The 24481-nt window shown below is 40.9% G+C and overlaps 1 protein-coding gene across 1 annotated transcript in view; it reads left to right on the forward strand.

The window, feature by feature from the left end:
• LOC119648162 (sensory neuron membrane protein 2) overlaps positions 1–23234 on the forward strand; it is a 208885-nt gene extending 185651 nt beyond the window's left edge. Inside the window, 2 exon segments of the mRNA XM_038049738.1 lie at positions 22499–22624; positions 22681–23234. Coding sequence (XP_037905666.1) covers positions 22499–22624; positions 22681–22851 — 297 coding nt within the window. The 3' untranslated portion in view covers positions 22852–23234.
• The last annotated feature ends 1247 nt before the right edge of the window (positions 23235–24481 follow it).

Below are 24481 nucleotides of genomic sequence, written 5' to 3' on the forward strand. Positions count from 1 at the left end.
GTCCACGGCAATATTCCGAATGCATAAACCAACTCGAGCATGGGTTCCTTGCAGAATTCCTGGGTACTTGTAGAAGTCTGTCTCGGTCATAGCTTCGATGTGGAGGTCATCAAAGCTATGTCCGGCATGCGGCTTGTGATGAGCTTTGCGGATGGCTTGGATTCGAGATTTGTCTAATCCAAACTCCATCCGAATATCACGGCTGAACATGATTATTCGCAACAGACTTCTAAGATGGTTGTCAGTACCAGCATACAGCTTGATGTCATCTAGGTACATCAAGTGTGTCAGTTCGCACTTAGCACGTAGGCCATATTTTATTGCAAAACCATGCCCTCTAGCATCATTCAGTAGCCATGAAAGGGGATTCAGTGCCATACAAAACCAAAGAGGACACAATGAATCGCCCTGGAAGATGCCCCGCCGTATACGGATGGGCTCTGAGGTATTAGCACCCTCAGATGTACGCACCGATAAGGTGGTATGCCCCCCTTTCCATGACTGTCACCAAAAACTTTATTAGTTTCGGATCAATGCGATACAGATGTAGGATGTCGATTAGCCAGGTATGCGGAACGCTATCAAAAGCCTTGACATAATCGATATAGCTACTGAAGAGGTTTCTTTGGCCTCTAGTTGCTTGTCCTACAACTACCGAGTCGATAATAAGTTGCTCTTTGCAACCCCTTGACCCAACTCGGCAGCCCTTCTGCTCCTCGGACAGAATATTGTTGGTCTCGAAGTGCGCATTGATCTTTCCACTAATAATGGACGTGATGAATTTGAGGGTTGGTAAGCAAGTGATCGGTCTTGTGTCTGCGGGGTCCTGCACCGTGTCCTTCTTAGGGATAAGGTAGGTAATCCCCGCAGTGAGGAAGTGTGGAAATTCTTCCGGCCGACTCATGACCTCATTTATACTGCGTGCCAACGGACTGTGTACGCTGATAAATTTCTTATACCAGAAATTCTGCAACCGATCCAGACCTGGGCCCCTCCAGTTTTTCGAGATCTTTATGGCTCGTCGAACTTCCTCTTCGGTAACATCTGCAAAATTCATGCCAGGTGTATTGGCATGGCGGGTGCCTTCGGCGGTGATCCACTCAGCATGCTCAGCATGCTGGGCAGGTAACCCCCAAAGTCCACCCCAATACTCTTTCGCTTCCGTCACCGAGAACTGTATTGTCTGGGCGCTCTGTTGGGATTCGTTGAGAGATCTGAAAAAGCTCCGCTGGTTCCTCGCATATGTTGCATTCTGGACACGTCTGGAATAACTTTCGCCATACCGCCGTAACCGACTGCATATGACAGAAAGTTTCTGTTTTAGTGTGTCCAGAATTTCAACTACGGGTGTCTCACAGGGGATGGCATAGTTCCGGTAAACCCTCTGCACTTTGTTTCTCACCCGTCGGCTGGCACTGCCAGTGCTGATCTGAATCAGTCTAGCAATGTCCTGCCTTAGTGAGTCCCGCCGACGTTCCAGACGAATTTTCCATGGTGGATCTCTTTTGTCACTCAAACCAATAACACGAAAGCGAATCTTCTGACCGTGCGATCTGATAGCCACAACTGCACCACAATACACAAGTGATTGTAGTTGCAGCAGCGACATATCAGCACACAGTCGAGATGCAATCTCATCATTGATTTGAGATAGATTTCCCGGAGTTGCTGGAAATGCATAGAGCCTGGGAATGCCTGGTCTATGCAAAGGATCCATATCCGAGAATTCTATACACGTTCTTTGGAATTCGTCCCGAACCTCAGCGGAAACCTCAGCTGGACGGTGGAGAAGAGTGCTTCGGCGAGTACTGAACCTGTTGCCTGCAGTACGGCGTGGTGTTGTTGATGCCGCCGCCTCTGCCCCCCATCGACTCTCGGTCACCAGTTTCCCCGATGACCTCAAGTCGAACACGTTCCCTGATGGTGACCGGGATTGTGTCGCTGCGAGTAATAAAGCGGTACTGGTCTGCGACTCGGTGCACAGTCACGTGCGCCAATTGCGGGAAACGCTCGACAAATCTCTGGTGCAACAAGGGGCGGTAAGATGTTGTACCCGCCCCCGCCGTTATTTCGTAGTAGGAGCGGATGATGAAGAGATTCATTTCTTCAGTCCATTTCATCCGCTTCCTACGCGAACCTGCTGAAATGGTCGCCACAGGTTGTGGCGAAACATCTGCAGCAGGCGGAGCTGTGCTCCTGGTCGTCGTGGCGCCTAGACGCCAAACCGCCCCACGACTAGCGGTTTCGACGCCGTGCTGTCCATTACGAGAGCCCGACCCAAACACCAAGTCAGACGACTCCCGCCGGTTATCCGTACCGGACCTTAAATTTCTCCTTCTTCTCATTTTTGGTGGTGCATTTTATCCCTATCTGCCAGGTGTTGAGATAGCTTCCTTAGTGAGTAATCTGCAAGACTGCAAAGTTCCTGCACTTTCCTCACCTACCCCCTGAGACGCTGTGGTGGCGTACAGCCATTCAGACTGAAGCTATCCATCCCTCCTCCTTTCACAACCGGGCTTGGGACCGGCTTCGGCGGAGTTATTATTATTTTGGTAATGACTCCTAGGTATTTGAGGAACGGGTGAGAATCTATGATTTGTCGACCAATCTTAATATTTATCGATATTCCCTTTCTTTTTTAAGGTTTTGTGTAAAACAAAACCTTATTAAAATGGATTCAATGTCTGTTTGTCTGTCTGTCTGTCATACGCATTTTTCTCCAAAACGGCTAAACCGATCCGAACGAAATTTGGTGGACAGATGGGAACTATGAAATCCCACGCATACAGCGAGTGGCATAAATTTAGGTGGAATTTAAAGGGGGGCTCCCCATACATGCAAAGGGGGGATTCAAAAAATTTTTTCACCGGATGTAGTTGTGTAGGGTATCAAATGAAAGGTGTCGATTTTTACTTTCCGAAACTGATATTAGTTTTGGCGTAAATTGCAAAGTGCGTGAGTAAGGAGTCAAAATGTACGCACTTGAAGTGAGACAGGACTCATTTTCGGAAACTACCCAACCTAAAAATCCGAAAAAAATCAGGGTGGTGCGCCTAGATGAAATCTAGGTCTCAAAATATGTCCCATTCCGATATCTGTTCAAATAAACTTACTAATAGTATATTACTACTTTTTAGAAATTTACTGAAAAACCCCCCTTAAATTCATCCTAGGACTTCCGAATTTTGCACCAGCATAGGGGACAATATTGTGTATATATTTCATGCAAATCAGGCAATTAACGCCAAAGTTATAGCAGTTCAAACTTAGCAATTTCGAGCGAGTTTACTGCTTCCAAAGCCATGCAAATCAGATGCTGACGTCATAATTACCCGGAATAATTGACATTCGCGTGGAATATTAAAGTCACATTTATTAAGAATCTATTTATCTGCAGCCCTTTTTAAGATTTTGTGTAAAACACTTATGTGAAATCTAATCTTCGAGAGATGTCCTATTCCGGTATCTGCTCAAAAAATTTACTAATAGTATATTATCAACTTTTAGAAATAGACTAAAAAACTCCCCTTAAGTTCATCCTAAGTGTACTAAATTGCACCGACATAGAGGACAGCCTCGTGCATACGCATGCCAGGTTTCATGAAAATCCAACTATTAGTGGGAAAGTTATAGCAGTTCAAACTTATCAATTTCGTGCTAATTAACAGCATTCTAAGCCATAAAAATAAGATGCTGACGTTATAATTAACGAGAATAATTGAAATTCGAGTGAAATATTAAAATTCCATTCAAGAAGAATCTAATTCTCCCTAGCCCTTTTTAAGGTTTTGTGTGAAACAAAACCTTATTAGAATCGAGACGGTGTCTGTCTGTCCGTCTGTCCGTCTGTCTGTCTGTCTGTCTGTCTGTCTGTCACACCCGATTTATTCGGAAACGGCTAGACCGATTGTCACGAAAATTGGTGAGAGTATGTAATCTGGTGATCCCTTTACATGCAGTAAGTGGCGCCATCTTGTGTTAAGTTTAAGGGGGGCTCCCCGTACATGTGAATGGAGGGTGCAAATTTTTTTCTCACAGAATGTAGCCATGTAGGGTACTTTTCGAATCTGGTTCAATATTTGACATTAGATGAAACATAGGGGAGTGAGGGTTCAAAATATGACCCATAAAAAGTGTAACAGGTCTCGTTCTCAGAACCTATCCAACCGAAAAATCTGAAAAAAATCACAGTGGTGCATCTCTACGAAATCTAGGCCTCAAAATATATCCGGTTCCGATATCTGCACAAATAAAGTTAATAATAGTATATTTCCACATTTTAGAAATTTACCCGGCACCCCCCCTTATGTTCATCCCAGAAGTACAAAATTTGGCATGTGTGTAATGAAGAATATAATGCACAGTTTGGTTAAGTTTGAAGAAAATCCAACTATTACTAACAAAGTTATAGGGGGTGAAACTTTACAATTTTTTGTGAATTTCGTGCACTCTAGAACCTGCATGACGTCATCATCACATATCAATTCGTCAATACCACAACGAAATGAATTCTTATGAATTGGGTCGCAGACAATTATTTTGTTTTAGTTTTTTAGTTGGTTGTCAACCAGACATGTGTGTATGTAGGTATATAATATATGCGTGCTAATGAACTTTGCGGGTAGTGCCTAATTCAGTTAGATATAAGACGTAAATCGGAAATATGGGTACGATAAATTTAGATACGTGCATATATGTGTACAGTAGGTAATAGGCAGTTTGTTTGTTTAGGGTGAGCGTGATATCTATGGCTCTAATATGTACGTTTGTCTCGTAGTTTGGAAAAATATGAAGGATTATGTTGGATTTGTAACTATATATGGACAGAAAAATGTGCGCCTCTCACATAAGATGAACACAAAACCTTTATACCCGAAGCGCGAGCTTCCGGTATTCCGACTTGTTTATATTTGATGTTGGTTAAATTGTTTTCATTCGCTAATAATATTAAACTGAGAGCGTGAAACGTATGAGGTTGACCATTATCAACACAGGGCTTTCCAACAAATGATTTATTTAAATCGCTTTCTAGAAAATAGAGGGCAATGGAATTTTTAGCTATATTACTCGGAGCTGTCGTGCACTCGTCGCTCCTCACATCTTTTTCTTTTTCTTCAGCCTTCAGTTCACAAGCGGGGTGGCTCATGATGATCGGTTTCATTTTATTTTATCAAATGCCTGATCAGGATGTAATCGCGATACCTTTAAATCCCCATCCAGCGTATCAAGCCACCATTATTTTGGCCGGGTTTTTGGTTGCTTACCATTGCTTTCGATGTTCTGATCAATACTGGTTGTTGAATTCTCGTTAGCGTGAATTACGTGACCACATCATCGAAAACGCTTCTCTTGCAGTTTTTCCACGATCGATGCAAACCCATATCGATCGCGGATATTCTCATTTCAGACGTAATCGAAACATGTCACGCCACCAGTGCAATGCAACATCTTCGTACCCATTACCGCAAGACGCCGTTCATTGTCCTTTATAGTCGGTCAACACTCAGAACTATAGAGAGTGGCAGACGAACGACATTGCAGTAAATTTTAGATTTCGGACGTGCGCTGATACGTCGATCACAAAGAACATCAGTTGGGGAATGCTACTTCATCCAGGTTGCATTAATGCAAGAAAAAATTTCATTACGCAGTTCTCCATTGGCTGATAGCGTTGACTCGAGATTTTTAAATCGCTGAGTTCTGGCAATGGCAGTAACCAATGGAGAACTACGTTATGCTCCTCACACAGGGAAACACAAAACCTTTTATACCTGAAGCGTCAAGCTTCCGGTTTCCCGACTTGTTTGATGTTTAGGGCAGCCTCAGTTTTATCCATGAGAGCAGCTTCTAGCCTGCATCTGATTTCCCAAATTTCCTCCTTTGCCAACATATCAAACTCCATAATATCTTATGCCATGAAAGGTCATTCTAATGTCATCTACGAAGCCAATGACAATGATCTTTCTGGGAAGTTGTAGCGTCAAAATTTCGTCGCACATTAGGTCCACGGTGTGAATCGCAACACAACAGCCTTTCCCGGAGGAATTCTTTGACCATGTGGACCATCTGCTCATATATTCAGCATCACTTATCTTGCTCCATTTCACAAAATTGAAAGCATTCTTTGCATCGTGAGTGTTAAAAATATCCCAAATGCGATCGTTCAATATTCAAAATATGTAAATATGTGTATGTTAGACGGGAAATCTAAAATTAGGTGAAAATAAGACTTACATCATATTCCCTTCGCTAACGGTAGCACCACATATGTAGTAAGGTATGAAGAGCAGAATGATATACGCCAATTATGGCATCTTTAATTATAAATATTCGATACTCTACTGAGTCATATGTTTTTATTAAAGTTAATGCCTTATCGACTGGTCTTTGGCGGAGGTGAGGGAATCACGCTATAATATTAAAACAGGTGTAGCGAAGATCCTATTATAAGAATCCAGTCATAGAAGCTTTACGCAGCTTGAAGATTTTCCGAGGATCCATTCATAATGTTATACGCAGAAAAATTTAAATCTGAATTCTATTTGAGGAATTTTAAATAGCAAGCTACCGTCACAAAAGAATTCCTCAGCAGAAAATTGGAACCTTGATTAGTGTCATGTTACCGACTGTTCTTCGATGAATAGAAGATGCTGTTTATCAATATTGGCGACGAATTGACCCCTTACATTTGCAACTGATAAAATACAATGACGAAGAATAGTCTCTGATCATTGATGAATTATTATTAACAATAAAGATAAAAATGGTAATTTGAAGTGAGACTTTAATGGGCGCCCCCCGAAATTTACGTACTTAACAAAATGGAAACCCAAACAAGTTCTCTCTGAGAGAGTTCAACAACAGGTCAAATAAAAGATTGCCAAGGCCAACATTGACATTGAGTGTTTTTATGGGAACTTTGCGAAATTTGTTGTTTTTACCAGCGGGCAGAAGTTGTTCTATTAATTTCTGATAAATAATAACACCAACTATGAATTAACCGATAATGATTCTCTGAAAGGAAATCCTTGAGTTTTGCTTCTCTATAATATACATGTACATATATGTATCCAAACTTAAAAGTGAATGGATTTTTGTATCTATTTGATCTTAAGCGACCAAAATCCAGTGAAAGCATTCTATAAGCCAAACTTTAAAGGTAAAGGCGAGAGAAATAATTTTCAGAATATCATTTTGAAATATATGTACGTATGTCTTCTAGACATTTTCATATCAAATTATAGGAATGCGAGATTTATGCTGAACACTAGATTATGAAGGCTATCCACAACAATTAATAAGCCATTGACTATGTAAGTGAAGGTGGTCCGTTTTTAACGAATTGCGGTTAGTAGATATGTACTTATATACAAGTCTACATATAAACTTCTATAGAAAAATTACCTAAAATATGATCCAAAGCAGACTGGAAAAAGAAATAGGAAAATTTATTGTCGATTCTGTATTTAAGGTTTTGTGTAGAACAAAACCTTATTAAAATCGGTTTACTGTCTGTCTGTCTGTTGCACCCTGAAGTGGCCAAGGCTGTTGTCCCGAATTTTGGTGAGGACATACAGGAAGTGACCCCATTTCGTGTTTATTTAAAAACTCGTCTTCAAGAGTTGAGAAAAAATTTGAAACCGAAATCAACTCCTCTAATTTGGTTTTTAAGGTTTTATGTAAACACAAAACCTTATTAAAATCGGTTTCCTATCTGTCCGTCACACGCATTTCTCTCGGAGACGGTTATAGCAATGACACCAAATTGCTAAAAAGGTGGGAACTGCGAACGTCCACGCATGCAGTGACTTACGTCCTTTTACGTTGAATTTAAGGGGGGCTCCCCATATATGCAAAAGGGGGGTGTAAAATTTTTTTTTCATAAAATATAGTCATGTGGGCTATCAAATGAAAGGTCTCGATTAGTACTTTCCGAAGCCAGCCTTAGTTTTGACATTTGTGGGAAAGGTAGCGAGTGCGGGGATTGAAACTGATCATTTATTTAAGGGGGGGGGGGGCATTCTTAGAAACTACCCAACCAAAAATGTAAAAAAAAATATGGTGCCTGGGCTCCGAAATACCTTCCATACCGATGTCTCTTCAAATAAAGTTAATAATAATATATTACTATAATTTTTTATAATTGGCTGGAAAGTTCATCCTAGCACCACGAAATGCAGTGATGTAGGCTAAAATGTAGAGCATGATCCTACCAAGTTTGGTGGAATTCGCACTATTACTAACAAAGTTATAATATGTCAATATTGTTGCTTTTTTGAAAATTGAAGATTATGAATGTCAATATCACTCGAAAGTGGATACTCTCACATATATGGATATATTACGTGCTACGTACTAAAAAATACACAAAACCTTTAATACCTGAAGCATCCAGTTTACGGTTTCCCGAATTGTTCCTTCTGAAAATTCGGAACTCACAAAAAACACTAACCACCAACTTCGAGTCAGCTGGCTCGCCGGTTCATCTTGAACCCAAATTCCTCATCAGCTGAAACAACGACGATCGAGCATACTTCCTTTTGTTTCACACAAAACCTTACCAATGGTTAATGGCCGCTGGAATATTAGAAAGATGCTAATATATTAAAATTGAAAACATTTAAATGGATTTTAAGGCTTTGGAGGGCGTTAATTGTCAAAAAGAAAATAAAAATGATCAGTCGGGATGGAAAATAGAGAATTGGAAAGGGGATAATGGTGGTTTTGGAGAAAGTTAGTTGGAAGAAAAAATAAATATGCCGCATACAAAGAAATGAATCTCTCGTCAGCTCGTCACAGAACAAGGCAAACGAAATGATGTGGAAGCTGCCAAGTCGCGTACACTACATCTCAAAATTAAGATTTACTTCAACAACCAACCACATAATCACTGCATAATCGCATCAGCAAATGTTAAAAGAGCTTCTAACGAAGAGCAGACAGTACTTTTTATTTTATTTTGTAAAAATCTAGACCAGGCGGCATTCTCAAAGAACGAGGTATTTGCTACCCTTCGAAAAATCAACCAATTACTTGTCAACACCACAAAACATCTTAACGTTCATAAATTCATAGCTGGGAAACAAAAAGGATACTCAAAAGGCCCCAGAAGGTTGCAAAGAATAGTTTGCAATCAATATGGTAGCTGTGAAGCAGGCTATCCACTAACGCCAAAATATCTGGATAGCTTACAAGATTATAAGTCAACTTGTGACACTACACCTCATTCGTGGCTACTATGTACAAGCATGAATGAAATCAATCTGAATTTAGTACTTCTCGTCCAACTAATCAGGCGTTGAATCCAACAAGGCAACTTTTTAAGCCCGCCCTTAAATCCGCAATTCCATATTTTGTGTGAAAGAAAACGAAAACCAAGTCCGCCATGTTTGACTTGGCATTCGTCGAAATTTAGATTGAGCAATTTAATGTATGATATATTCTTCTTCTACTTCAGTCTTTGTCTCGTTCAGGAGCAGGGTCGGCTTGTATTCATTCGTTGCACCACTTTGCTCAATGATTGGTCTGGTTTGAATAGGGACGCGAAACTCCAATTACTAGCTAACGTATCAAGTCATCGTTGTTTCGGCCGGAATTTTGGTCCTTTCCCGTCGACTTTGATGTTCAGACCAATATTGGCAAGTGAGTTCTGCTCGTCAACGCGAATGTGAAAGAAGAAAACCAGCCTTTGCCATACGCCTACTTCCGGTGTAATTCAGTGGAGTAACACGGATTTAGAGTCTGCCAGAGAGTTACTATCCCCCGTCATCAGGCAGTAGAGAGAATTGTTTGATATGAATACATTGAACTGTAATCATGTGCATTCTCTTATTCAGGTTTTCTATGAAAAATAATCTTCTAGAGCCTTTCTTATAGCCAAACAACGACCGAATTACTAAAGCGTGTTGAACTTGAAAAACCAAAATAACATACTCTGCCAGCATATGTGGATCATGCAAAGCGGAAACATGACCATCGACGCGATGATTCCTTTAGAGGCTCCTTAGTCGAGCCGCTCTTTTATTGCAAAGTCAATTCTTATGAATGTTTCTCATCTTTCCCTGCTCCTCTAGCCCAAAATATTAGTCGTTCCCTCGACTCTTTTGCTACTTCCTTAAGGCAGATAGAAAATTAATGATAATCGAATGTGATTCTTATCATTAAAATTGTCGCAAGCTTTCCCCAACTTTGATCCCGAACCGTCGATCCTAAATTTACAATGATAATCGTTAGCGCAACAATCCATATTGCATCAGGGCCTTGAAGTGTGTTAGAGCACTTCATTCAAGACCGTAACGGTACACTACAGGATTACAGTACCCTGTAGGAGGTCGACATAATTACGCTAATTTGACTCAGGTACTCATTCACAGCTGAGTCGATCGGTATCCATCATCCAGTCACGATTACAAACCCCTCTGCCACCAGTGAGATTTGAATCGTGACGTTCCGCTACGACAGCCCAGCGCTCTAACCACTTGAGCTATCCATATACTGATCCTAATTTTAGGCAAGAATAAAGAGAAAATGGTTCGCTATATACTGAGAGCCATTGGGACCACTTCTATAGACAAAGATAACCTTTTTTGTCTATAACCCATAGGAAAAAGGCAGGAAGTGGAAATTTCCGGAAGCCAGGATAGAATTTGTGGTCTTTGGAAATCATCATCTACCATGGTCAAAATAGGTGCGATCGTCTAAAAATACTATCCAAAGTGGGAAAAATTCAACGAAATTCTGAAAATTTTGCAATGTAACCATTACATGAGGATTATTAGTAATGTGGAATTGTGTGGCACGAAACAAATGCAGTTCTCATTTAATTATTAACTCCGCCTGACCGATGACCCGAGGCAAGGCAGTTGTTCATGATTTACAGCTTGTGGAATTCACCAAATCATTCATTCTGAAAAAAAAGAGAACGAGAAAGTACAAGGCCTAAATTTGGACGATACGATTTCAATTGTCTTTAACGAGATGATTGCAGACAAAAGCGCTTTTAGAAATATATATTGTATATATATAAGGCATTTGCTTATTACACGTTGGTCGTTAATGTTTCAAACTGAAGTGTTAAAATAGGCATACCCAGAAAGTTAGCTCCACTTCAAAGAATTGCGCATCCAATTATCACATGTGGTTTGGGCGAAAAATCCAATGTGTTGTACATCCAGATTTTCGAAGAATCGTTGCAAACTCTACACAAAGAATGATTGAATTGAACCTGCCAGCCTAGCCAAGAAATGGAAATGAAATCAAATAATAATATAGAATGTAAATGCCGTAAATGTGAATAGTAAGCAGTAATAACTTAAGTTAACAGTAAAACCTTTCTATACCCTTTTCTGTATTTTTAAGGGGGTCATCCCGTGTGAAGGCGTTTTTTTTTTTGTTTTTTTTAGATTTTTTTTTTTTGAAGCACTGGATAGAGATGCAAATACAAATTTTTCACCACAGATTCATTAACATCTTGAGCGTGCATAGTAATTTTTCCAGCCCGATCACATAGTGCGTTATTAAAATACGGAGCAATTTATACACCCATCTCAAAACAAGGTTTTTTCCGCTGCCACGCTAGAGGGCGCTGCGATCATCTTAGCGAAAAAAGTAAACGGCATTTTAAAGTACAGATAGTCCGCAAACTAGGATTATTAGAAATCTTTGGCGCCGTGTTAAACTTTTTTTTTTGAATTTTGGTGTTTTTTTACGGCTTCTTCAATGAATAAAAAAAACCTACTGAATGAATCGCAATTATCCTAGTTTGCGGACCGTAGAAATATGTTCTGAATAAGTCGTGAAAATTTCAAAGAATTTCGTTAAATAGATTTTGAACTATGGTGGCAGCCGATTTTCAACATGCGGTTTCGAGAAAAACGCATTTTTAGCCATAAAACCTTAACTGCTATACCTAGTCCAGAAACCTTAGGTTTCTTGAAGAAACACATGTACGGCCTTGGCTTCAATTCTTGTCCTTTTTGCGAAATCATTCGAACGTCATTCGGACCGATAAATAACGATCGCCGTAATAAATCTGGCATGTGACTTTTCACGTGTTTAATACTATAATTTCCGAACGACTCCGAATATCCAAGAATCACTCTGCCCATATATTCTACACTATATCTAGAAACAATTGATGCCAAAAAAAAAATTCGATTTCGCGTATCCGACACACGGAATGACCCCCTTAAGGCCAAAATCTAATCTAAAAATTAGCAAGTTATAAACCGGACCCAAGCCTTTTAAGCCGGAAGGTTTCAGGTAGTGTGGTTCTACAGTAGAATCCCAATAATTGGTATGGTAAAGGGACTTACGATTTGGTACAAAACATCGGGATTACCAATTATCAGGAGTGCTTAATAGAGAAAATTAACTCTGGGGTCCGGTACGAGTTAGTCGGAAACACGAATAATTAATGTAAGAATCATTGGGATTGCACTGTAGTTTAATTTTATGCACGATTAGTCCATTTTTAAGTAGCTAAATTGAGACTACGCCGCTACTACATGAAAAATTACCACCACTGTTAGTCTGAAGCTTCAAGCTTTTATCAATTCATGTCTCCATCGTCATCAGGATACTCTGGCCTGAGACAATCACAAACGAAGAACTTTATAGGCATATCTGCAAGATACCCGTGGACGTATTGATTAGAAGGTAGAAGTGGCAGGAGATAAATCGCATATTAAGGAAGAACAACAACTCCATTGCGGGCTATATCATGTAATGGGACCCACCATGCCAGGATGACCAACGAGTGGGCCGCCCTAGAACTACGTGGCGTAAAACAGTGAAGGGGAAATACATTACTAGGAATAGATAGCAGATTTGGTTGATACGATATGTCTCATATGTCTCTCACAGTTTATGGTATCTATATAAAAATAATGCAAATTTTAACTTAATTTTTCAAGCCCCTTTTATATGTACTTATACTCTTATTTTATAGTCTACTTGTGTTAATATCCGCTCCACGCAGGAGTTGAGCATTATTTAAGAAGAAGAATGCAGAAATTACCGATTAAATCAAGTCCAAGAAATAAAATGAATCGATTTTAGAATTAACTGAAAAACTGAAAAAAGGAAATAATTTGCCATGAATCAATTTCTGATTCCGCAGCAGTGTGCCTACTCCTATGCTCGTCAGCTTATCCACATCCTAATTGCCCAATGTGGCCTGGAACCCAGACTATATACACCATATTGAGCAGCCCGAGCATGTTCAGCCTCCGATACCAGTTTGGAATTCATCGCTGGACCCAAGTGCCTTAATACCTGCTTGCTATTAATAGCAATGTTCTTGAGGTTGAAGAGAACATATCTATCTATGGCGTATATTTCCGCATGAAATATGCTAGTGTGCTTACCCATTGTTTCAAAGTACATTTTCCTTGGAACAATGACCTCGGGGTTCGTTGCCTTTGCTGTGAGGGATCCGTCAGTTTACCTAATAATCAGTTGCTGCCGCGCTCTCCCGGTTTGTTCTGTTGCTCCAATGTGTTTAACACTTCTTATCGAAATGAAACCTCGTTGTTATTTTTTATCAGTAGTTAGAGATACCGCCTAGAAAGAATACCAAAATTCCTTCGATTTAGGCAGCTCCCCGTCTCGTTGATACTACTGAGCATTTGTTACCTGCAATTCTATGAAGAGGGGAGGAGTCAACCCTAGAAGAAAGAAACGATGACAGGTAGACTGGTCTGAAAAATTTGGGGTAAAAAGGATCCTTTTTGCCCGCTTTCGGTATAAAAACTACTACTAGATATTGCCCTGTCTTTGACTATAGCTTTCAATGATTTGTTTGTGTGATTCTCCACAGAATTCCCTGAAACTGTTCCATTATGCTTCCCTAATCAGGTAACCATACGTCGTCAATGCCTTTTTGTACCTCTGTCTGGTTGAAGAGTTTTCGGATCTCCGTTCTCATTCTGGTTAGGCTTCTGCCCCACCAGAGCATATCCCTTGATGCGATAATGATGGCAGCCTACATTGTATGGTAACTTAACGAGGTTTGCCAGCAAATTTAACACATTCATTTTACAATATTTAAAGTACTAATTTATGTTTATTAGAAAAGTCCATCTTTTTTTTGCATTTTTCAACTCCTTACACCCACAAAAATGAAAGAAATAGTGTAAAATAGAGTGAGTACAAGCGTGAACGAGTTTTCAGCTCTTCGTAGCTACTCTCGCAGCTTCATGGCGTCCATTGAATATCTTTTCTTTTTAAAATACGGATTTTTTCTATTCATTGGCTTACATAGAAAAAGATTAATCAGTTGTAATTGGTAAAACTCGATTCCAACCGGTTTTAATAAAGGTTAATGTTATTTGTTAACATATTCTGCTTTTTCAAAGTCACACCAATTTTCTTTCTCCTCCACAATTTTTCATAAACGGTGGTTAATTTTCTTGTAAGACACCATGCACTCAGTTTTTCCAAAATTTGCACTTCATAAGAATTTCCGGAGGCCCACCAGACTAAACAAGTCGGGAAACCGGAAGCTCGGTGCTTCAGGTATGAAAGGTTTTGTTTACTTTTTCTGTGAGTATATTTGAGTGCAGAACTTCCCATTTGTATGTACCTCATTATGTACATGCATTTACCATGTCACACTACTCATTTCAGTGTAATATTGATATTTAGTTGCAGTAAATTTACACGGTAAAATCAACTTTGAGCTACTGTAACTTTGTTAGTGATAGTATCATTTCGATCAAACTTGGGGATAACATGCTATTATATTCTGTACTACTACAAGCTTTCATAAGTCTGGGATAAACTTAAGGGGTTTTTTTTTATTAACTTAATTTGAGCAGATATCGATATGGAGAGTATTTTAAGGCCTAGACACGATGTAGAGGCAGCTTCATGTTTTTCTTTCAGATTTTTCGGTTGGGTAGTTTCTAAGAAAGGGTCCGTTAAAGAAATCATCACTTTCCACCCCTTTCACTCCACGCCTTTCTAACAAATCTCAAAACTAAAACCAGCCTAATCGAGACCTTCCATTTAATACCCAACATGACTATATTCGGTAAAAAAAAATGTTACACCCCCCTTTTGCATGTATGGGAACCCCCCCCCCCTCCCTAAATCTCAACGTAGAAGGATATCACAAGATTCCGTGTCAATCAGTATAGCCGTTTCTGAGAAAAGTGCAAAACGAAACCTTAAAAACAGAAGTAACATATATAGTCAAACTCCCGATCGTCTAAGTTCCTAGACCGCAGTGCTTATCATGCTAACTAGAAAAGAAGGAGTCCCCTCAAATGTCACTCTATGACCATAAAATCACTGCTTTGTAACTGTCAAGAAGCAAACATGGGAAGATTAGAAGGAAAATCATCAACACAGACATAAAGCTAGATTTACAACAGGGAATGATGGAGAAGTTGATCTATGGGGCAATGTGCAAAAGTTCTTGGCAACCATATTTCCTGCATTCAAGACTAACTGCTTGCTAACTCGGACAATCACCGACAAAAAGCTAACAGAATTATGGAGTCCTAAAGAGGTATGCACTATTCAAAAGAACATATATAGGTAGCACAGAAAGTCACCAAACCCTGTTTCACTGCCCCACTGAGCAACATAAGGTGTACCTGATGTAGAAGGGCTGTTGATGAAGCTTACAAAATAAGTACAAACGTTGTCACTACTAGTGAGCTTACAAAGTTAGAAAAACCTGAATAACCCTACTTGGGGTACATGTAAAACAGAGGGCAATAAAATGACTAATCGTAGAATTTAAATGCTACTAAATTCACTGAAACCACTTGATATCCCCACTTTTGTAAACGGCAGGGGAGTCAAATGATAAAAAGTCAATATCGAGCCTTACTTTTTCCAGTGGAACTTTGGCGCATGGACTGCCTTGGCGGATTAAAAAACACTTTACTTTCAATGATATCAATGATCAGAAAGCTAGAAAAAACTAATCAAACATAAGAACCTGTTCTAAGGACTCTAACCCTCCACTGCAATGAAATGTTTTCACACATCATAAAAACCTTAAATGGGTCATGAGGAGCTTTTGTGATCTAGTGAATAGGCAATAAAGAAACAGAACTTAACTATTGGTGCAACGAAATCATGGGTAAGTTAAAAGGGCACCTACACAACACACTATCAAAATTATATCTAAGGTTAGGAAAGTAATGAGAATTAAGTGCAATTATGGCAAGCAACTGCATGCGGTAACAGCGTCCAGCCGTGGAGTGGAGTCTTCGGAGCGGCCCATTGAAAGGGAAGAGGAGAAGAAGGGAAATTTGCTTACGCTGATAAGACGCAGTAAATGTGATGGTAGACTTGATACATGGGCACAAATCGTCTGTAAAAAAGTAGAATATGGATTCAATGACAAATGACATGACCTATTAGACATAAGGCACTATAGGTGAAAAGTTGTCAATATAATAAATAATTAACCCTCCTGGTTAATTACAGAGCACGGCTCTTAACAGAGCTATCTACACCGTAGTAGTTTTTTAGTGCCGATGATAAGAGGTAGATCTGGGTAGATTGAGCCGAATTGAGCACAGCAGCCAGGAAGTTGCACAAACTGCTAAACCTGGCATATGTGGGTATCACTGGGGCAACGAGGACGTGCCCGATGACATCCCTAGATGTCCTCCTCCTCTTCGTCTTCATATACAGATGCAGGCAAAAAAGGCACTCTGCAGAATGTCCAAAGGTATCATAATCGAAGAAGATTGACATTCTTTCTAGGCAGTATTCCGGATTAATGATATCAGGGAAGAAAGAGGAAGTTTCATTTCAACAAGAAATTTGAAACACGATTGAGTAACAGGACAAACTAGGAGAGCGTAGCAGTAACATACGGCTCAAACCAGTATGGTTACCTGACACACTGACGGATCTCTCCCAACAGAGGAGTAAGCACACAAGTTTCACGTCGAACTATTGGCCACAAAAAAAAATGTGCCTCCTTTATCTTCGAAAGAAGCTGATCGACAGCCAAAGGGCCATCAAGGCACTCAGGTCTAACCAGGTGAACTCAAAACTGGCATGGGAATGCCTTAATATACTGTACAGAAGGCAATGAGGCAGCGGATGAGCATAAAGGTTCCATTGGTGGAGCCGCAAAGAAATGCAGAGGAACGGCTGAGGCAAATATACTAGGCAAACTATCCATGAATGGGACAGTCCAGAGTTTCCATCTTAGTAGCAATACTCCCGGTCTATTGCAGGCTAAATTACCACCAGGAGAAACTAAGGTAATTGTGGACACTATTTGCAGATTTTGTGAAGCGAGTAATGAAACCTCCATACATGTTCAGGGACAGTGTCCAGGGCTTGTACAAAGTAGGTTAATTGACCGAGGAGAATATTTGATACTAGTACCGTGATACGTGGAATAACACAACCCAGCGCAGTGTATACAATAATGCACAATGTAGCATCAACATACGACGGAGTATGGAATATGAATCATCATCAACGACGCAACAACCGGTATCCGGTCTAAGCCTGCCTTAATAAGGAACTCCGACATCCCGGTTTTGCACCGAGGTCCACCAATTCGATATCCCTAGAAGCTACGCCATCGTTCCATCTCAGACAAAATCTGATTAGTCTTCTTTTTCTATCATAGATATTGTCCTTATAGACTTTTCGGCCTGGATCATCCTAATCCATACGAATTAAGTGATTCACCCACATCCATCCATTGAGCCGGATTTTATCCACAACCTGACGTTAAAGGTATCGCTCATAAATTTCGTCATTGTGCAGGCGACAGAATCGTCACCTGCATGTGTAGGGGGTCAAAAATTCTTCGAAGGATTCGCGGCCAAGCGTTCGCAATTTGTCAAGCAAAGAACCCAAACATCCGATGAATATATGAGAACTGACAAGATCATTGTCTTGTACAGTAAAAGCTTTGACCCTATGGTGAGATATCCCGCGTGGAATAGTCTTTCTAAACTGAAATAGGCACTGTTGACTGCCAACAACCGTGCGCGGATTTCATCATCGTAGCTGTTATCGGTTGTGATTGTACAATATGCACTTGAAAAAGATACCGACCCAGTAGTTTAGGTAAAAAGAACAAACTTTAGCAAAGTAAGAATTTTGCTTAGTAAACACTTTAGAAATGTGTTTAAGCAAGAACACCAGTAAATAAATCGTCTATTTCCACCTGAGCCACGGCACGTATTTTTGCTTCTCTGAACTAGAGGGTAGCTTCACCAACTCAAACCAGTGCGATAGAGCTTTCACTGCACTGATAAGCAAACAACAGCTATTCTGCTGCTCGCTCCTCGCCTCCCCTGTTGCTCTGGATGATGAGCCGCTGCTATCCTAGCTGCTCGCTTCAGGCGCCTACAAAACCTCCATCGTGGATTAGGAGACCACCACTATCAGTCAATTTTCGAATGGATTAAAGAACATCACACTAGATACCAAGCTAAAACGCATGGAAGTAGGGAACATCCTCAAATTCGTGTTGGTTATAGGCTTGGTTAACTCAGTTAATATATACACTATAACCATTAAAGTGGAAAAATAGGTCTTCTAGGACATGGTACAATTTCCAGAGACACTATTATTATGCTCTTTTAGGTATCCTAACTTTCACATGCATTACAAACCCTCTTATTTGGACATATCTGCTGAATATCTCATGAAGCCGCAGATTGCAGATTTTAAATTTTCTCTGTCATAACAATCTGTGTCCGGATGGCTCAAGTGGTTAGAACGCTAGGCTGTGGTAGCGGAAAGTCGCAGTTCAAATCCACTGGTGGTACAGCCAGAAATGAGATGGTGCAACGTCTCTAACGCCAAGCCACACATTCTGCACTGGTCGTTCTCCACCCGTTCTTTCACGATGAGCTTTTTATAAGCTCGGTGGTTCCCCAGCAGCCATCTGTTCGACAAATGGCTGCCAAAGACAATTCACGTGTTTACCGTGCATTGCCTTCGACTTCCATTCATCGATCCGCTCCTGGTCCGACTTCATCCCACTCAGAGGATTGAAAGATCGATCCTTCAAGTTAAGTGGAGTCAGTTCACAGTCTGCCTTACAGCTTTTTACAGCTGTAAAAATAAGCGCGCAGCGAATCGACTTGGCGATGATGTTGTGCCGCCACGTCAACCACGCCCCTACCTCCGATGTCACGAGGCAGGCTCATCGGCTCCACGGCAGACTTTGGATGATACATTCGGGATTTGGACATAGTTGTCCGTATTCGCCGCTGGACGTTTTCTAGATCGGTCTTCGCCGACGGCAATATTCCGAATGCATAAGCCAGTGAAGGGATAGTGAATACATTCAGTGCGCTTATTTTATTCTTCCCCGAGAGATGCGGTTTCAGTAACAGCTTTACACGTCGCAGGAATTCTGACAGTAGAGCATCCTTCAGATCACCAACTCGAACCTGGGTTCCTTGCAAAATTCCTGAGTACTTGTAGAAGTCTGTCTCGGTCATAGCTTGGACGTTGAGGTCCGGCATGTGGCTCGTGATGACTTTTGCGGATGGCTTTGATTTGACACTTGTCTAATCCAAACTTCATCCGAATATCACGGCTGAACATTTCTACTATTCGCAACAGACTTCTAAAATGACCATCATCTAAGTACATCAAGTGTTCGCACTTAGCACATAGACCATACTTTATTGCAAAGCGATGCCCTCTTGCGTCATTCAGTAGCCATGAAAGAGGATTCAGTGCCATACAAAACCAAAAGGGACTCAACAAATTCCCCTGGAGGTGGTATGTCACCCTTCCATGACTGTCGCCAAAAACTTTATTAGTTTCGTATCAACGCGATACAGATCGATTAGCCAGGCATGAGGGACGCTATCAAAAGCCTTGGCATAATCGATATAGCAACTAAAGAGCTTTCTTTGGCCTCTAGTTGCTTGTCCTACAACTACCGAGTCGATAATGAGTTGTTCTTTGCAACCCCTTGAACCAAATTGACAGCCCTTCTACTCCTGGAACAGAATGTTGTTGGTCTCGAGGTGCGCATTAACCCTTCCACTAATAATGGACGTTATGAATTTGTAGGGGGTTGGAAAGCAAGTAATCGGCCTTGTGTCTGCGGGATCCTGACCTGTGTTTTTCTTAGAGATAAGGTAGGTAATCCCCGCAGTGAGGAAGGGTGGAAATTCCTCCAGCTGACTCATAACCTGTTTTAACTATGTGCCAACCGACTGTGCAAGCTGGTAAATTTCATATAGCATCCCTCCAGTTCTTCGAGCTGTTTATAGCTCGTCGGACTTCCTCTTAGGTAACATCCGCAAAATTCATGTCATGATCTATTCAGCATGCTCGGCATGCTGGGTGGGTAACCCCCAAAGTCCACCCCCATTACTCTTTCGCTGATAGCCGCAATTGCATACATAAGTGATTGTGATTGCAGCAACGGCATATCTGCACACAGCTGAGATGCAATCTCATCATTGTTTTGAAATGGAATTCCCGGAGTTGCTGGAGATGCATAGAGCCTGGGTAACATGTTGTACCCGCCCCCGCCGTTATTTCGTTGTAGGAGCGGATGATGAAGAGGTTCGTTTCTTCAGTCCACTTAATCCGCTCCCTACGCGAACCTGCTGAACTGGTCGCCCCAGATTTTGACGAAACAGCTGCAGCAGGCGGAGTTATGCTCCTGGTCGTCGGGGCGGCTAGACGTCAAACCGCTCCACGACTAGCGCTTTCGATGCCGTGCTGTCCATTACGGGAGCCCGACCCAGTCACCAAGTCGGACGACTCCCGCCAGTTATGCGTACCGGACCTCAAATTTCTCCTTCTTCTGATTAGATGGATTTGCATTTTATACCTAACTGCCAAGTGTGGGGATAGCTTCCTCAGTGAGTTATCTGCAGGACTGTAAAGTTCCTGCACTTTTCTCACCTACCCCCTGAGACGCTGCGGTGGCGTACAGTCATTCAGACTGCAGCTATCCATCCCTCCTCCTTTCACAACCGTTATTATTATTATAATTAATGCTTTCCCATTTTGAAATTTTCCTAATCTTTTTACGCTCATATTTTGTTATACAGGGTGCGGCAGCATAACTTCCTTTTTTCAAAACTCAATAAAAACTATTGTATGCATCGGAAAATATTTATTTATTTTTTATAATGTAGGTACATGTTTAAAGTTTTTATTTACATTGTTTTGGAGATCAAATCTATTAGGTGACGTCCCCCATTCTCCATACATTGCGTAAACCGGTTTCTGGCGTTTGTCATGACTCTTGTTAGCATAGCAGGTGTTATGTTGGCAATTTCTTTCTGGATGTTGGTCTTCAAATCTTGTAGGGTTCGTGAATGGTTCACATAAACACGGGATTTCAAAAAACCCCATAGAAAAATATCACAAGGAAACAGATCGGGAGAGCGTGCCGGCCATTCCAAATCGCCTCTAATTGAGATAAGGCGCTCTGGAAAGAGTTACCTCAAAACAGCCATCGATGCTCTTGAAGTGTGTGCTGTTGCACCGTCTTGTTGGAACCAAGTGTCCCCCAAATCCAAATTTTCTAGCCGTGGGAAAAAAAAAATCTGTAGCATGTTTACATACCGGTCCGAATTCACTGTCACTGTAACCTCATTTTCCTCAAAAAACCAGGGACCAATAATTCCAGCTGAGGAAATTGCACACCACACTGTGACTTTGGGTAAATGCAAAGGCTTTTGATGCAATTCTCGAGGGTTGGTGTCAGCCCAGTAGTGCATGTTTTGTTTGTTAACCGACCCATACAAATGAAAATGGGCTTCATTGCTAAAAAAAAACAATAGCACCCTCGGGAACGACATCAAGAAGAAGCTTACACGCGTTCATCCGAGAATTGAAGTCACGTTCTGAAAGTTCCTGCACTATCGCCATCTTATAAGGATGAAAATGAAGATCATCACGAAGAATTCTTCTCACAGAATGATCGGATAGTCCAAGGGCAGATGTGTGTTTGCGCGCAGAACGCCGTGGCGATCGCAACATTGACGCTCTCACTGCTTCAATGTTCTCAGGTGATCTAACGGGCCGAGGGACTCCAGTTCTTCCGTTTGTCGCACTTGCAGTTTGTCTGAATGTAGTGACCCATCTAACAATTGATTTCCAGTCTGGGACGGGCGCCAACGGGGCTAAATTAAAGCGATTACGAAATGCACGCTGTATTGCAATAACCGAACATCCGCTTGAAAAGTAAACCTCAACGGTAAAGGCACGCTCCTCACTATTCCAACGCATGATGGCGACTGAACCGTGTCGGGACAAAACTTTACAGTATCCCCTCTTGAACGAGACAACTAGCGCTCCGCTATGATATCAACTAACTGAGTGGCGCGCATTTTAAAAAAGGAAGTTATGCTGCCGCACCCTGTACTTACTCATTTCTCCAAAAAATATTCACATCTACCACTTAGAACTTATCAAAATAATTTCAGGATATGGTATATAATTCATATACATGTATGCATATGAAACTTTGTTTCACATAATCCGATGCATTACTGAATTTATCATTTTCTTGCAGCTCACCGGGACACCTCTGCAAGGCGGCAAGCGAGTGCAGTTCAATATGTTTCTGAAGCCAATCAACCAAATTACACTCACTGAAAACCTGACGACATCGTTGGTTCCCACTATTTGGGTGGAAGAGGTAACTGTCCCTCGTCTCCAATGCAAATCAGGCACTAAACCTTTCATTTTTTACAGGGCATCGCTCTCAACCAGGAAATGGTCAACGTCCTGAAGAAGAGCCTCATCAACACGTTGGCTGTTCTGGACATTGTCCACTACACTCTATTCATCGCAGGGATAATTGTGGCCGTAGTGTCGGTAGTCATATTTATATCACAAAGACAGAAACGCGTTGCTGTGAAATGAGTTCCCAGCGATCTGGGAATCGAACTTCAGTGAATAGTTCTTTGTTGTTAATATTTTGTTATTATCATTTCTCTTTTATTTTATTGAATATCTTAAAATAGTGAAGACAAATCTGTGAATACACAATTAACTTGTGATTTTGATTAGAATAGAAAAGTGTGAATATGATCAAATAAGCGCCAGTGGAAGCAGACGGGTTGGAGTTTCTGTATACATATATAGAGGCGAATCCAGGGGAATAGGCGTGAGTCAATGCAATCGTTACCTCTCCTCTACTTTTGATGTCACCACCATTTATCCAATCGTGTCTATTAAAAGATTTCGGTTACTTTACTTCGTAGGACACTACACAACGTTTGATTGGTGTAAAATAAAAACATGATTCGTACCATAACCGATTTTTTTCTTGATTTTGTTCCGATTTAGATTACCTAGTTTGATATCAACCATGTGGGCAACAAATCTGCAACAAAGTATTTAGTCAAGGATGTCAAGTCGAGGTCCCCTTTTGTTCTAAGTTGGAGTACGACCTCATTTTTCCTCAATGGAGTACTAGGATGATAACGAAGGATGCAATAGAGGCGAATCATCGAGAAACTGTCCTCGTTCCAAAGACTCCCCTATTCCTGGTGGTGGTGTCATGAGGAAGACACCCTTGAACTTCCTGATACAAGAAGAGGCTTGCAACGTACAGGCTTCAGTTGAGTGGTATGTGAGGGCTGAAAATGCCTATGTAATCACAAACCATAGAGATAAATATGGTTTTATGTCAGCCAAATACTTCTAAAGTCGAATGTTAGAGAGTACTGGAACCATTGGTGTGGTAACCATCTAAAGACCCAGATTTTGTGGTACACTGATAGATCTCAAACAAAAAACGCGACTGGAAATGGTATATATGAAGTAAATTAATACACAAAATGTCACAATCCCTAGGATGGCATGCCACGGTTTTTTTTTCAGACGGAGATGCCTGCAATAAACTTGTGGGACAGTTAAAAGCCGTCGTATCACCAACAAAACATCCAAAATCTGGCGGCCCAGAATAGGATAACGTTGAAATGGATAGCGGGGCACAAAAATATTAATGTCAATAGGAAGAGGTCCTTAACGCTACTTGTGAGAACGGCTCCTACACTTGGAATCCAACAAAACCACAGAAATGAAAACCGTATCAGACGTCGCCCATTGGTCGACTTGAAGGATTTAACCGGCCCAAAGTCGAATTTCAAAAATAAATTGCGGAGGTAAAGGATAATCTCAATAACAATAACATACCAACCATGTTCCTTAACTTGGTAACATGTACCTGTAGGGGTAGTTGAAAATTGCCCCTCTTACGAAGTTTACGTTCTGTTGTCAGCCCTTTCAGTGTGAACATTAAAACAAAGTGAAATGTTGAGTTGCTTACCAAATATTTTAAATTTTGATCATTTAGGTAAGAATCCATGTTTCTTGATATATCTAAATAATGTTTAACAGATTTGAATACTATTCCTAGAACTTCAAAAGGGGCCGTTTTGTAAAAAAATATTTCATTTTTATATTTAGGGGACATTTTGTAGAAATTGTCTGCGGATAGCTGCGAATGGCAAAGTTATCGAATTTTTCTTGAATAAGACCATATTAG

This window comes from Hermetia illucens, chromosome 2 (assembly GCF_905115235.1).
Source record: "Hermetia illucens chromosome 2, iHerIll2.2.curated.20191125, whole genome shotgun sequence".
Lineage (NCBI taxonomy): Eukaryota > Metazoa > Arthropoda > Insecta > Diptera > Stratiomyidae > Hermetia > Hermetia illucens.